The 16,911-nt window shown below is 43.3% G+C and overlaps 1 protein-coding gene across 5 annotated transcripts in view; it reads left to right on the top strand.

The window, feature by feature from the left end:
• Positions 1-16,911, top strand: part of LOC138513915 (protein FAM118A-like) — a 487,378-nt gene that overhangs the window by 316,874 nt on the left and 153,593 nt on the right. For all 5 annotated transcript variants that reach the window (XM_069629063.1, XM_069629060.1, XM_069629062.1 and 2 more), the window contains 2 exons: positions 6,840-6,917; positions 9,067-9,129. In XM_069629063.1, the coding sequence (XP_069485164.1) occupies positions 6,840-6,917; positions 9,067-9,129 (141 nt within the window). The remainder of the gene's footprint in view (positions 1-6,839; positions 6,918-9,066; positions 9,130-16,911) is intronic.

Here is a 16,911-nt window from a genome sequence, read left to right as displayed (position 1 = left end):
CTATCCATTCCATCATATTTCCTAAATATTCGAATACAATTTTACAAAGGGATTCATAGTTTCCTGCTAGCTGGCATGTAATGACATCCTCTCCGTCCCTGCTCCGAGGGATTTCCCACTACATGTATTTGTGATTGGGCTATTTTTGTCCCTCCCCTCTTTTAGCTAATCATAAAGCAATTTGTTGTACCAAGTTTACATCCAATATATGTTTACCCCTTACCATTCCCTGTGAAGTCCTTTATACAGTGTGTCTGTGGCTCAGTGTATCTGTGTTATTCCCCATATAGCCACCCCCACTGTGCATCTTCTTTACTGCCGCAGTTGCTAAGTACACCCCCCTATCTGGAGCTGAATTAGCACCTTTAACACAAAAGGATCAGACAGAGGGTAAAGGGGAATATATTGTACATTCCACGGAGAAAAGAAGCAAGCCCAAACACCTACTGAATGAGTTGCAAGAACTGGTACAGAAGGTGTCGAGATACTATTTAAAAATAGCCTATTAAAATAACTTTGGAATGAAGAAGAAACTCTTTGAGAAGAGACAGTTAGGAGAAGGGAGTCATTCTCCTGGCATCATTTAATTGGTTAGAATAGTGGTAGGGTCAGAAAGAACTTGTTTTTGGAAAGCAGACTATTTTTATTTGGAGACTTTCTGACGAATGAGGATCCGCTTAGTTATTTACATAGGCAGGGAATACCCTCATAACAATAGGGAGAGATAGGCATTATTCTTATCATTTAATAAATAACCAGTGGAAATGTTAACACAGTGTCCGCGTTCTTCTTCTGACCCGCCACAGTGGTAAATTGCGGCACACATAATGCAGGTGTTAGGGTCAATGCAATAGTAGAGATTAGATTGGTGGTGTTGGTAGATGAAGGGAAGACCAGGGCAACACCCTCTGACTTAGTTGGTTCTTGTTGGATCTGTGACTGTATGTATCAGGGGTACCAGGCTGTGTGGTTATATCAACAGGCTTATCTGCAATATCTTCTTCCCCACTCAAGCTCTGAGAGTCTCCAAGTTCCCCTTCCTCCTCACCTGATGTTGAAGAGAAGTCCAACTTCTTTCCGTGTGAGCGACAAACGTGGGCTTTCTTCTTCTTGAGTAGATAGGGCCGGCCTCGGAAGGAAGCCACCGTGACTCTGGGTAGGAATCAACGGTGACTCCCCTCCGCGACAGACACGCGACGCAAGGGGAAAAGCCTTGCGGCACAAAAACCCCTTTGGAGTGCAGAATCCCCGCTGGACCGGAATATATGAGGTGAATTTTCAAGCCAGACTCGTATGAAATGACGATCCAGGGCAGGTAAGTGAAGGTGAAGCACAAAAGAACGGGGAAGGAGAGAATGCTGGAATGCTGAACAGAGGGGAGCCAATGGATGGGAACCAGGGAGAGAACAACGAATAGGCAAGGAAGAGGCTGAATGGAGGAAGGGAGGAGAAGATAAATGGGAAGCACCTCGCACCCGGGAACAGAGGGGGAGGGGGGCGAGGCAGAGAGAGGACCAGGAGAGAAGAGTGGAACAACGGAGAGGAGAAAATAAGGACAGAGGCAGATCACCGCCAAGCGAAGTAAACAGTAGCGCAAGCAACAAAGGAGAAATCCGAGAGTTGCAACGCGCCGAGCGTAAGCTAGTAAATAAACTCGGCGGCGGCCATGTTTGAAAAGACTAGACTGCTAACGACGTCTGGGTATACAACGTGGCGGCACAGTCAGGTGGCAGCCATGTTTCCACCTCTCCCACGAGCGCCAGGAACCCGCGGTTGTGACAGTATGTGTGTGATGTCTTCACTGGAATGGATACGTATGGAATGGATTTACCTGGGTGTTTCACTGAAGGCAGTAGGAAGTATGCAGTCTGGGTGGTGGGCACTGATGGGCCCCACTCCTTAAAACAGACTTATGATGTAACTAATAAAGCAACTAACATGGAAACTTACATGAGGGTCTGGGGACACTGCTTCACAACAATGACATGGGTTTGCACTAGGAGGGGCCAGGGACAGACTCATGTGTGCTGATTGGAAGATTTGATCGCGGGAGCAGCCAACCGTGGACCACCCCCCAGAGAAGGTCCCACCACCCAGAGAAGGTCCCACCACCAAGGGCTGCCTACAGGATTAAGGTAGGCAATGGACTGTCGAGTTGGTGGACAGCAGTAGATGTACTGAGCCCCCAGAAAGGCCTAAAGGAGCAAGGTAGGCAGTGGCTGTGGTGTTGGCAGATGGAGCCAAGGTTGTCAAGAGAACTTTAAGATTAGCTAATGTAATCTGGATTGTTGGGCAGGTCAGCATCCTCTGTTCAAGGTCTCATGAAGGTGGTTGTAGGAATTTAGGGCCCAGTGAATATGGATGCATGTGGAAATGGAGCTGTCTGACATTCCATTGTGGGGATCAGCCAGGAAAGAGAAAACATTGGGGGACTGCAAGTGCTTCCTTGTGTTCTATGAGTTCAGTTGAGGGGTGGGAGTTCTTTATTGCCAGGGCTCATTTGCAATTGATGACGTCCTTTGTGTTGCAATTCCTGGATTTGCCTGGAACTGTCAGCATGGCACGAGCATAGACTGATTAGCAATCAGCACTGAGGTTTATCTGACAAAAGACAGTTGGAGTAAAGAACCCTAATTCATGATGGGAAATGGACGTCCCTATGGCAATCGTTGCAGTGATGGAGCTATGCTGTCTGCGAAAAACGGTGCTACGAGTGATCTCTGTAGGGAAGACAGAAGGGGCATGTGGTACCCTATTTCGGGGGTCCAAACAAGGTCATAGGATAAGTTGAAACAACCTCTAAAGGTACTATGTGGGCCGTTAAATGTGTACATGCTTCTCTGTGTGAGCAGGCGTCAGCACTTACATCGGCAATGATGGATTGTGACGTAAAAGAAGGGGAAAGTGACACCATCCTCAGTTGTGATGCCTGGATGTGCCACATCAAAATTACTTCAATAGTTTAAGTGTGACAGTTCTTTGTAATGGAAGTGTTTGCTTTGGAGTGTGTAGCCACTTTACAGACAAAACGTTCCCTTCAGCAATAAATAACTCTTTTGCTGGGGGGAATTGCAGGATTTGCAGCTATACGGTTGAGTAAGCGCAATAAGGAGTTTTAAGCCCAGTCAGTGTGTAGAAGGGGGGGAAGGCATTATTGTTGAAAAAAATATTGTTGCAAGTGTTGTTATAAGGTGTTTAGGAATAAGCATGAATAGTAGCTTAAAGTTGGGATGAATAGCTATGATAGGTATTATGGTTATATGTTATGCATGTGGCTGAGAACAGGAGTGAATGTATAGTTATTGTTATTGGTGTGGCATACAGTGTGTAGCATGGGTGATAGTTATGGGTGCATAGATATGAATGAGGTTTGGATGTATTGACATTACTTATTGTGGCATCACAAGTATGTGAGCCAAATGTACTGGATGCATTGTATTATTTATCGGGCATCACAAGCATGTGTGCCAGGTGTATGGGATAGAATGTTATTGTTTTTGGGCATCCTTGGTATGTGTCTCAAATGTATTGGATAGATTTGCATTCATGTCACTGTGGTAGATGCGTTGAGTGTGTTGTCATTTGTGTGGCTTTGATGAAAATGTGTGTGTTTGTGTTCGGTAAAGAAGCAAGGTGTGCTGTATCGGTGTCTGTATGTGTATGTGTGTGATGTCATCAGTGGAATGAATGAGAGTGTAGGATGTGCATGAAATGGTTTGACCTAGATCTCCCACCCAAGGCAGTTGAAAGTATGTGGCCTGGGTGGTGGGCACTGGTGGGCCCTGCTCCTTAATACTGACTTATGATGTCATTAAAGAAGTAGCTTAATAATGCAATTTACATGTAATCTTACCTCTGAGTCTGGGGACGCTGCATCACAAGGGTGGTAGGATCAATGTAATAGTAGGGATCAGAGGATCAGAGTATGGTGGTAGATGAAGGGATTTTCAGGGTGATGCCCCCTCTGTTTTTACGGCCCTATTGCAAACGTGTATCATATATCCATCTGGGAAGAGAGTATTGAAGGTGGCTGCATAATTACTTCATAACCAGGTGTCTGTCAATGCTGGAAATTCAATTTCCAGATCCACCAGAGTGTCACGCATGTTAACCATATGTTTAATGGCAGAGTGGACATTAATGGTTGCAATGCCCCAGAAAGGTCTATGTTTGGGTAGCCTAAGAGGGGTAGTAGATACAACAATGCGAAGAGGGTAATTGTTCTGGGTAGGGGAAGTGGGAGGACCAAGGAGTAGGGAAAGGGGCTAAGTAAATAAGAGTGCATGGAGAGAAGAAAGGGATGCAGTGGTAGATACGGGAGCAGATGGAGGGCAGGAATAGGTTTCAGAGGAGGGTTATGAAGAGAGGTCCAAAAGCACATCGAGTAGGGAGTTGAAGACAAGGAGGTTATTATGGATGCCTTGAGCCATGATAGTCCCATTCTTCAAGACGTCAATAACGAGTTTCAGATGGAAGGGAGAGTTGTCCTGAATGGGCCATCTTTTACCTCCTTTTGAATCCAACGGGCGATAAATGTTACACACGTGAACTTCCCACACTAAAGCTTCATTAAAATAACACTACACTGAAAAAAGCAGCAGAAGATTGTACTTATTCTTTTTTACTTTAGCCCTTGCAGCTTGGCTACCTACTTTCATAATACTTTGTGTATGTATTCCTTGAGCTTTTCTAAATAATATCTGGAAAAACAAATAAAAAAAAATGTTTATATGGTTTATTACAAAACTTTAAAAAGAAGACAAGAATTTAAAAAAATGAAATACAACCAAATTCATACATCCCTTAATTATCTCAAGACGCTCTTACTTTCCTGAAAAAATGCATTGTGTAGCACTACATACTGCTACAGATTATCAGTGATCTATAATGACAAAACATAGTGCATGAGACACTCAAATGAATTAACTATCAGCATTGCTCTCTAAACGAGTGACCATTGCTTCCAAGAAAAAACTCAATGCTATGGTTAATTTGCGGTCCGATTCGTCAAACATTAACTGCCACCAATCTTAAGCATTCATTGTTGTCCTTTGGATAATACATTTCCGAAAGTGGAGATTTCTTTCCTCATTAAGTTCTACACAATATAGCGTAAGGTGTTTTAGTTACTGAACACATATGGCAGAAAAGAAGTGATAGGGAAGAAGACTTATCACCATTAAAAACACAAGCAACATTATACCCCTGACGAATGTCCTACATTTGTCTGTGATTTAGGGCACAGAAACTTGTGCAAGTTGGGTTTAGAAAACAATAATAGCATTTCAAAATAAGGAAAACTACTCCAGTGTGAAGTATCACACAGAGTTTTGATCTAGTTATTAGAAGAACCAACCCACGGTGTTTGTATTTCTTGTGTTCTGTGAGATACATGTTTTATATGTTTTTTATTGAGTTTTATGAAACGTGATCATTTTATGAGTGTCCATTTCTATATGTTTAATAAAAAATGTTTTAATGTTCATGTATGAATTTTTGGGTATTAGATATACCATCTGTCTTTTTTCTGTTGTGGTTTAGACACCTGTTAATACATTTTTTTTGTATAATATAGATCTTATCCATGTGTTAAGAAGTGCATGATCCCCATAGCATGGTACATGCCGATTGAGAATAGTATAAAATCAAGTAACCATTTAAAGTTATGGCAGGTGTACATTGAACTGCCTTTGACACAGCTCAACGCATAAGTGTAGAGGGGTTTAATTTATATAAAATGTAATCAAGTGTTAAATATCATGACCACCTCATTGTCGGTTTCAACAGGTCACCTGGAATGCAAAACAATGTCCATCTCTCAACAGTAAATCAACATGGTGCGCCAACCTTCTCCACCCATTCAGACCTTGGTCTAGGTTACATTCAGGATTGGTGTGCCATAACCTCTTCCCTAATGTGGCTTTCCACCTGGGCGAACCATAATGCTGTACTATTGAGACAGATTATTACAAATGTTAAGCCACGTTAAATCAACTTTTGATCAGCCTGATCTGGTTGATACATAAAGTAAGGGGAAGGCAAAGGTTATGCTACTTAACCTATCTACAGCCAGGGTAGAGAATGTGGAGCTTGCAAAACCATCTAATAGAGCCCACCCTGTGATTGTATCCCCAGTCGTGCTCCAGCCATATCTGGAATGGTGTCTTTCCATAGACAAACGTTTTAACTTAATGCGCTTAAGATTCCATCTCTTCCCCCTGAACACGGTTGTGGGTAGGTGATTAGGGAAGGAAGCCGGCTCTTATATGAGCTCCTTTTGTATTAACGACCTGGAATCTTTGGGGTATTTTCTTTTTTTCTGTCGAGTTTATGTTCATGTTCGTCAGAGAACATGAAGGCCGGTCTTAAAAGGTTGAGGTGTTTTATCAATTTAAACCTGTTCTGCTTTATTGCCTCATTTTGCAATACAAGGATATAGCTTGGGCATGTGTTTGCTATATTAAAGATGCCTGGCGTTTAAAAAAGGTTCTCTTGGCTGATTTTCCATGGGGTGCACGGATATGGATGGCAGTTCTTATTTTTGTATATTTATAATACTTATATTGTATGGACATTTTGTCTGATTGTTTTATGTGAATTCTGTAAAAAATGTGATGTTTTTATGTTAGGACAAGAGTTTGATGTGATTGTATTGCTGTATCTGTTTTATGATTGTTCTTATGCAATCAAAACAAATATATTTGATTGATTCGTGATTATTTGTGGTACATTCTTCAATATTATACTGTTTTTTACATAGGATCCATGCAATTCATTGTTTTGAAAGTCAATTAAATGTGCTGAAATTCTTTCGAACAAAGTTATTCATTATATTTCAGGAACTTGCAAAGCTAAATGCAATAAAATGAAGATAATGAAACATGAATGTGAACATTCAAGAAACAACAAAGACGCAGGTGATGCTGAATGAAATAATTAATACATGACCATATGAAGAATGTATAGTTGATGTATGGCTACATCTTGTGGAAGTAAGATCTAGATAACCTTAAGCCCTAATGCCCCTTTGGTGAAATGCCATTCCTCTTAGCAACATCTGAGGATTGAATGATGGCCTAATGATATATTCGCATCCGGAAAAAAGGGCGCTCAGCCAATCAGGTGGCTAGAACGGCAGGCGACAATACACATTCTCTGCCAGCTTTTTCGAGCCACCAGGAGGCGGCACTCTTAAAAATATATAAAGTGGACCCCAAAACAATCCATATCCCTTCCCAACCATCTCCATCCCTCCCCACTTACTTGCTGGACCAGAGCTTTGTGTTCTGGCACCGGCACTCCTCCCGCTGCCACCATAGAAACGAAAAGGGTCTTAGCCCCTTTTCCCTATGGAGGTGGTCATCCTCTTTTTTAAAAAAAATAAACCATTCACACCCTGGATAAACACTGGGGTGCGAATGGCTTTCACCCCTTCTCTGGGGGGTGGACATGGCCAGTGACGGACCCCATCCCTCGCCGAGGCCCTCGTAGGCTTGGTCTAGCAGGACATTACTGGCTATGTCCACCCCCCACAGCAGGGGTGGAAGCCATTAGAGTGGCTCTTTGTCTCAGGAGGGAAACTCTCACTATGTCCACAAAATGAACTTCACAAAAATGTAGGTGTTTCAGAGGAGCAGCAGTACAGAAGAAAATGTAGGGGATGTTAATAGTGCAGCCAATAAGGTTTAAATTCAAGCTAAGTAAAAAATATTATAGAAAGTAATTGAATGGCACTCAAAATGTTGAAACATCTGATATTGACCCAGAGAAATAAATCTAGGTGAAAAACTGGGACTAAATTGCAAATAGTTTTAAAATGATCTAGTCATACATCAGACCTAAATTAAAGAAGGGGTGAGAAGGATTACAACAAAAATCACAGGTTTTCCTTCACTAGATATTATGGGCACCGCCAGTATGTGGATTTATATACTGACCCGAATGTGTTTAGTGACAACATTATCCTTTCTGGCATCTCTGTATTGATGATGCCCTGGGCAGGCACCTAGGTTTGCCCCATTGTACCCCCAAACCTCACTAATCATGAGAGTGGTTGCAGCAAATGCACAGAGATTATCACATTACTATGAACATGCTGTTCTAGATACCTTTCATAGATGACCTTTCCATCATTTGGGAGCGGTCTATGGATGAACATAAAGAATATTGCAGGGAAGGGAATACAGTTAATGTTGAACTCAGCATACCTTCAATTTACATTAATCAAATTCCTAAATGTTTAACTTTCTGTTGCAGGTGGTAAACTAGTCACATTATTTCTTTTTAAGAACACCAACTAGAAACTAAATTTTATATCAGCAAAGTGCACTTCCTAACTCATGAATGCCCAGCATTCCATATGACGAGTTCCTCTATCTTAATCATACCTATATATCAAGCAAATATGAGAAACATGCTAACACTGCATAATCTAGTTTTGAAGCATGAGGATATTTTCATTCAGTTATCTCTAAAACCCTTTATAAAATAAAGGAGATTGATGGCAATACTCTACTCACAACGTGTCCAACTATCAACAGCTAACATAAACCCAAGTCCTGTCCCTGTTGCATCACAGCTGGACTTTCGGAATATATTTTCCAAACTCATGGGCGTGCTTCGATCAGATGTGACTCTAAAAACACATCCTCTCATTTTGGAAACTTGCCACCACTGGCACTATGGTTAGTCCCAGTATGCTTACACGCAAGACACAAACTATGCTGGTTAACCAATAAGATTCAGGTGTTCAACAAATGTGGCAAATGTTCCATTAGTACTCAGTGGAGCTATGACCACTTCCTGTGGGATAAAGGTAGAGAGAAAGGGAGGGGCAGAGAGAGAGAGAGAAGACTAATGTATGGTAATATGGGCATGATGATATTTGGGGCGGAGACGCTGAGAGTCTGTGGTAAATGGTACTTGTTACGTCTGTTTCATTCTTTAAAATGTTACAGTTTGAAAACATTATTTTCATCGGTTTAAATAGTGTTCTTTTTTTGTAGTTAAACTGTATTTTGCATGCAGCTCATAAAATGAATTGTGTTTCTGTACATTTTCAACCAGAATATGAGAAAATGAAGATAGCCAAACATAAATGTGAATTTCAAACAAAAAAGGAACAGACAGGTAAGACTGAATGCATGAAGAATGCAGAGTGGATGCATGGCTACACCTAGAGGGGGTGAATTGTGAAACGCCAGGCAGTGAATGTCCAAGAACTAAGCTCTCTCAGATAAATACAAGTGCACAGATTGATTTCACCCACATACTATGCTGTAGAGAAATACCCAAGTATGGAAAGAGGACTAAAAACCCAAGTGAGGTTCTGCGTAGAAAATGCGGTTTAAAACATATAGGTGATTTATAGTGTTGGATTGTGCTTGGCAGGAATGCAGGTGCTTGGTGATGTAAGAGAGAGTGTTGGTGAGTCAGAGAGAATGTTATGTTGTGAGTGAGGGAATGCTTGTAGTGAAGGTTCCATACCGTGTCAGTTGGAGAGCTCCTGCCTGGGTGATGGGGGCCAATGGTTATCTCTGTAACATCATTATGTAACTGACTTAAGCTGAATAAAGCAACTTATGCTGGAACCTACCCAAAGTGCTGAGGATCTGTTAGGAATGATAAGTTATGTTTCATTATTATTTACTATGCTACATATATATAGTTTAATCCATTGTACATAGTTCTGGTTATGACTTTGGTTCCATGGTAACTATGGAACTGCATCAACATCACCGGATTCTTGGAAGAATATTGGTAGGTGATGAGCAGTTGCTGATTGAAGCGGAGCACCTGATGGCTTCCCATCTGGGGGTCATCTCCGATACATGTGATCTAAATAAAGAATTAGATCACCAACAAGTATTGTGTCAGAAGTCTTATTCATAACAATTGGCAACGAGGATTTAAAGGTTTGGAGGAGATGACCCCCAGCAAGCTGTATCTCTCAACTGACAGCAGGAGGCGGAAACCCGTTGGCAAGAGACTGAGATGTTCACAAACTGAAGTCAAACGGAAGTTGACAGTTTTTTGGATAGGTCGGCCCAGTCTCTGGACACGATACATGAAACGGATACCGTGTCTCTTAATTTCATATGGACATCATATGAACAGTTGAGGGCACAGCAAGCTCAAACGCTCCGCACCAGGGAGTTAGCAGGATACTGCTTAGACTGATTGATTGTGATTGGAAAAATTGTCATTTTTACAATACTCACATTTAGTAGCTGGGCAGTGAGTAAGTAATATTTTAATTTCTAGTTCATACACCTAGCTGCAAGTAGAGACATGGCAAATGTTCTGGCTCCTGTGTTCTTTCTCACAACCCCGGGTGAGCCCAGAGTAAAATGGGCAGATTGGAAGGAGGGCTTTAACCAATATGCCCTAGCTGTGTATGGGGCCAATTTTTCAAATGATCGCAAAGAGGCATTATTGTTTCATTGCTTGGGCACTGCAGGTCAGGAAGTTTTGAAGAAACTTCCAGAACCAATTCACATTCCTGATGTGGGTCCCTATGAAAAGATACTGGCAAAATTAGACAAACATTTCCAAATTGAGAACATCATCCTAGAGAGTATAAATTTGCCACAAGAAGTCAAAAAAGTGGTGAAAGCATAGAAGACGTTATTACAGCTTTGAGGGGTCTGGCAGTCAAGTGTAGGTTTAGTCATTGCTAGGATGAGCATCCCAGGGATCAGTTAATGATCAAATGCTCCAATGATAATAATAGGAAGGAATTATGGAAGGAGAGGAATCCTTCTTTGGACAGGGCCATTGAAATTGCCAAGATTGTAGAACATACTGACAAGTGTATCAAGACGCTTCAGGCGGATGTATCCAGTGAAAGACTGAAACCTGAGGAAAGTCAAGGAGTTGTGCAAAAAGTGTCAAAAGTGGCCCAAAGACATGGGACAAGTGGGACAACAAGGCGGTCAGACTATTACCGAAGAAAGTTTGAAGATTGACATGAGAATAAATCTTCAGCTGGCAGAGGCTGGGGACGCCAATGGTTACCGTTAAAGGATTCATAGGGGATGTCAAAGGAGACTAATTCTTACAGGGATACTGGATTTTCCAGGGAGTACAGAGGGCCTGCAGGAAGAAGATGCTACAGATGTGGGGGTTTTTCACATTTAGCGTCTGATAAAGATTGCTTTGCAGTGCATATAATATGTAAGGACTGTGGCAGGAGGGGACATCTTGCTCGTTGTAAAAATGTTGGTACTGGTATGAGTCAAGTGCATGAAGTGACTGCAGAGTATGAGATTTAATTTGGCAGTGAGGTGGGCAGAGAGGTGGTGTATACTGTAAATGCTGTTTATGGGAAAGTGAAAAGAAAACACCTTACGCCATCATATTCATTCGTGGTGTGCCTGTCTCAATGCTCATTGATAGTGGGGCAAATTACACCTTAATTAGTGTACACGTCTGGAAGGAGAAATTTGACTACTGCACCCTTTGGGAAAATTCTGTTAGGGCAAATGTGTATGGGGAAATTCCTATAGAGATTATAGGGAGTTTTGAAGGTGAACTACAATTCAAAGATAGGAAAGTTTGGGAGTTTCTTTTTCAATCAGTGTTCGAAAACTGCAATGTCAGGCAAGGCTAAAACACACAGCTATTTTATAACCCCTTTTCCATTTCTGAGCCCTGCTTCTGAATCATGGCAGTGCAAAGGGTTAGCGCTGAGCGGCTTGTTTGAATATCAATTCATGGGGTTTTCAACAATAACTGCTTTAGAGAATAAGTCTGAAATCCACACCTTGTACTGTTGATATAACCACAAAAGCATAGCATTTCCACACAGCTCTTAAAAAGTTGTAGCATATTTTAAACAGTTTTTCTATTTTCATTGCCATTTACTGCATGATTTTTTCAGTTCACTTTTCAACGATTTCTGTAATGAGGCGGGACATGCATTCTTGACAGTGATGGATCTTTGGGTAGATGCAGAAGCTACTGAATATCCATCTGCCCACCAAATCAATTTTATAATTTGCAAGGGGGACCTGCATCCTCGTTATTAATAAGTCCACATTTCAGCCATCATTCGTCTGTTTTAGCGTGTTGTTGTCTAATTTTGGTTTTCTATCTAGCCTTGGTTTTTGCTTGTTTCAATTTATTTTTCTACGTCTCTTGCTATATTGCTTCCACCTTCCACCCTTTTTTGGTATATTTGGTTATCCACCAGTACACTATTATCGCTCACAGTAGTCAAGAATGTGTTTTCAGTTTAGCTTCTCTTGACTGTAATATGGAGTGCAGGAAGGTCGGGCACTGACACGCATGACACAAGAACATTGTGTTTGCTTTGTAGTATGTTAGGTAATGGGTTGGACTAAAAGCCTCTGGGAACTAGGGAAAACTCTGCGAATGATAAGGGAGTCCCTAATTAAAACAGTGTCAATGAATGGGACAATGCAATGTGTTCGGTTTCTCAATGACCAGCACCTCCTGTAATGTTTCTCCAAACTATAAACTTCATAGTATTGCCTTAGGAGTCCTTGTCCCTAACAGGTCCTTAGCCTCCTGGCTATTAGCCAACAGAAAAGTTAAATCCTATCACTGGCGCCCGGTGGCTTAGGGCGGGTGGGTGCTGCACATGCTGCCTGTCTGATGCAGTGTTGAGGCACTCAGGAGCAACCCTGCAGGAATTTTAAACCCAGCTCTACGGTCAAACACATTGTGTGATCTTGTGCATAGAGTCCCATCCACTCATTCTTCACTCCCTCTCGTCTGCCTCAACTAAGAGCACTGACATACCGGTCAGCATTTAGCTGCATATAATAGACAAGCAGTTGGTTTTTCCTTTATGGACATTTATGTCATCAGCACCCTCTTATCAATGGCTTACTCTGTTGCTCTATTCCCCTTCTCATTCCATTGCACACCCTCACACCTTATCACATCATCCTTTAAAACATTGCACTCTCCTCCTTCCACCATGGTGCCTATGAATGCAAAGAACAACAGTAAACGTCAAAACGAATGGCATTGCCAATGCGTGTTCTTAAAGTGACCAGGCAATACTAAATACAATTTGAAAGTGACATTGCATTTTCAATAGTACCATTACAATTCGAAATCATATGATGGGAAACATTTACACTATTGACAAATTATTTTTTTAGAAATATATCTAACATACCGAAATAATGGATTACATTGTCCTAACCTAGATGTTAAAATTACTTGGCACGTTGAGCTTCATAACTTAACATGCACTTCAAACAATTCATAAATGGTGCCCATAACCAACAAAGAACAATTGTTTAAGAAATAAATATCATTAAAGCCATAAATCATGGAACCACTTGTGCACTTGCTTTTGTAACTCATCTTCATCATTGTAGCCAAGTGAAGAAGCCTTCACTTTATATGAACTGAGGCCACCTGGATGCTTTGTAAATAACCCCACAATCCAGTGGCTTTAATGTGGCATAAGGTGCAATTCTACGTTGCCTCTTCTATCGGACAAAATAACATGTTCCATCCCATGAAACGTAAAACCTGGTAAGGAACCTCTGCTGAGTTGGATTCCCAAAAATGCGTAGCCACTGGATGTCTGCTCTTGTATGCGATTCTTCAAAGCGCGTATTGTAAAGGCCGCATTCTTATTGACATGGACAGGCAATCATATATATGATTCATGGCAGGCTGCAATAGCTGTATAAAAGCCTGTATATAATGTTCTTATTACATGCTCGCTGTAACATCACTACTTGCCTGCAATAAGAAAATCCCATCACTGCTCTGTAATCAGTTATTACAGTTGTGATGTGAAGACACACTGTTGGCTTGAGCCAGCTCACATTGCAGCTGTCACGGGAGCACGTAAATAAAGCCATGGAAACTTTTCATTTTCCTTGCTTATAAAATAGCTTTTTGTAACCCTTTACAACCATTGATGGATAAGGAACTGTCAAAGATAGTATGATCATTTTGTACACTTCTGGAGTTAAACATATGAGATCAGGAATCTGCACGTTATTACTTATTTTAGTGAACAAAATGGTTTCGATGCATTTAAGAAAACGGTTTAAACTATTGTTCTGTAACACATTAGAAGCTGCATTTTAGTTATATCTTTAAACCAAACAGATTCTGATTGAATATATATATATATATTTCTGAGGCTTGTGGAATCTGCTTAGATCACATGCTGTGCATAGGCCGACATCTAGTGGAAGCTGCGGAGTATTACAGTTTGTTTTTCGAAACTCGAAAATGGGCGTCGACACAGGCGTGCCAGTAATACTATCCCTAGTGTGACGTCCACTGTACCCAAGATCCCTCACGCGTCTGGGATCCTCAGATTGTTTTTTTCCGCCATACTGGTCGGAAGCATCTTGCGGAGTCCCCTGGCCTTAGCCATACTTTTGCTAATTATTGCAATTAATATTATTTATTGACATCCTTCCCCACCCCAAACGTCGACCATCGACACTCGACGACGGCTGGAGAAGACATCGACCGTCGGCTGCTGCACGACGGATCTGGGCCTCGGAAGGCCGCTGGCCTCGGCCCTGCAAGTAGGGAGAGTGGGGGGTGGTACATACTCTTCACTCTTGGTATATAGGTACACCTTATATATTTCCTACACTTACCAGCCCGCTGCCTCAAGGTGCGTATGGAGGGTACCCCTTTCCAATTCTGCCCCAAGTGCAACCGCAAATACCCTTGGGTCGACAGGCACGCCACGCGCAATCTCTGCTTGCCGAGGGACCACCCCGAAGCGAACTGCAGAGCGTGTAGTAGGTTTAAACCTAAAACACTTAAGGACCGTTCGACAAAGCGTTGGGCCCACCACGCCAGGCAGGCAGCCATGGCAGCGGAGGGCGCCTTCAGCGATGGCAGCGACGCCGTACTTTCGGACGGCGAGGGCATTACGGCGTCGAAAGACTGCCGAGCGCAGGTCCCCGACCTCGGAAGGTTGTCCGGCAGGGCGGCTATGGGGAAGACCCCCGGCGACGCAAGCGCTACACACCCTACACACACTAAACACACTAAGTCCAACCGAACCTCGACGACGTCGACTTCTCGGAAAGAGGCACGGATAGAACGGTCCGACTCGGTGTCCTCTGGGCGCTATCGATCGAGATCGCCTCATGACGCAAGGCAATCATCCACTCTTGCCAAGAGTGCCTCACTCCCTAGATTAACGGAAGTTCGATCGTCGGAAGACGAAGACGACTTCCACCCCCAGGCCGCGCTCCAAGAGACTGAGAGCGCAGTAAACACCAGCGAGGCCCCACGCTCGAAGCAAGATACCTCTCCCGACCCTCGGCGCCAGGCATCGAAGGTCTCTGGGGCCTCCAAGGGGCAGGGAAAACATTTTTCCACGCACAGGGAGGGAGGGAAACAGCGGAAAGCTCAGCCTTCCACTCCTGTAAGACCATCCTTCCACCCCAAGCAGACAGATAAACATAAATCTACTGGGACATCAACATCAAGCAAGGGTACCCTTGATAAGTCCTCTAAGTTGCCTACTAAAGTCATACCCTGTTCCAAAGAATGGTCCAGTGAGGACATAGACAGGGTCATGTCAAGGATGTCTTCCTTAGCTGATTTTTATAACAAAAACCCAGATCATTTCCTTTCGTATGACCCTCAAGGGGCCACACCCTCAGGCTCCTCTGATCCTATCCCCCTAAGTAAAAAGGCCCGGGTCGAAAGACCTGACCCCTTCGAGGTGCAGCCTTACTCTACTCCATACTCTACTCCACACCCCAGATACCAGGGAAAACCTTTCCCTGAAGGGGACCAGGAGTTTACAATTATGGAGGAACGAACCGGGTCTGAATACTATGCGGAGGATGAGGACCTGGAGGAGGTAGAAGATGAGCAGGAAATTTACAGAGTAGATTCCCCGGTAGAGAGCGAAGCCCCAGTTACCGACTCGCCAGTTGATAACCAACCCCTCCTTAATGAAGTTCTTGCTCGCGCAGCAGAACATTTTCACATCGACACCCACGGTGTACAGGAGGAAAGGGACTTCGCAGATGAGTTGGTGGGAGAGAGGAGGCCGGTCGCTCAGACCATCCCTATCCTTAGATCCATCCCTGGTGAATCCTAACCTCACCAGAGCCGTCAACCCCAGAGTCGAAAAACTTTTTCGGGCAGCCCAGTCTGACCCTCTTTATATAAGAGGTCATCTTAAACCAGACTCCCTAGTGGTTACCAACACTCGGAAGAGGGCTGGGACATCCTTATCGTCGTCAGAAGCTCCTCCCGACAAGGAGAGCAAAAGACTGTACGGGTTTGGCAGGAAGGTAGCCTCAACGTCCGCCTACCAGGCAAGGATTGCAAACTCCACCACCCTGTTGGCAAGTTACAACTGCCATCAATGGGAAGAGGTCGCGGCGCTCATAGCCTCTGCTCCTGAACCGTTAAAGGGCCAGTTGGATCGGATCTCGGCAGAAGGGAGAGCGGTGTCTGGTTGCATCTTAAAAGCAACTTTCGACGCTGCAGACAACGCAGGAAGATTGATAGCAGAAGGTACTGTTATCAAGAGACATGCGTGGTTACGGCAGTCGGGGTTCAAAACAGAAACCCAGGCTTCATTAATAGACAAGCCGGTGGAACCCGATCTATTGTTTGGGAAAGCGGTCGAAGACGCACTTAAGAATGCCAAGGACGAGTACGAGACTCTCAAATCCCTTGGCCAGCTTACCAACAAACCCCCAAACCAGAGGGGGAACAGTAATTTTCGTCGCCCACGCGGCCAAAATTCACAAAGAGGCAACTATGCCCAAGGACAGGGTACACAATGGAATAACAACCAGCAATCTACCCAAAGTTACAGCAAGGGTAACAAGAGAGGTCGTGGAAGAGGCAGAAGCAGCCCCAACAAGGGAGGTGGCACGCCTCCGCCAAAGCAGTGACGCTCAGTTCAGGGTCCCTTCTCAC

The sequence above is a fragment of the Ambystoma mexicanum genome, chromosome 12, assembly GCF_040938575.1.
Source record: "Ambystoma mexicanum isolate Mex_15411 chromosome 12, UKY_AmexF1_1, whole genome shotgun sequence".
Lineage (NCBI taxonomy): Eukaryota > Metazoa > Chordata > Amphibia > Caudata > Ambystomatidae > Ambystoma > Ambystoma mexicanum.
Note: the sequence above shows the minus strand (reverse complement) of the source record. Positions and strands in the feature narration are given on the sequence as shown.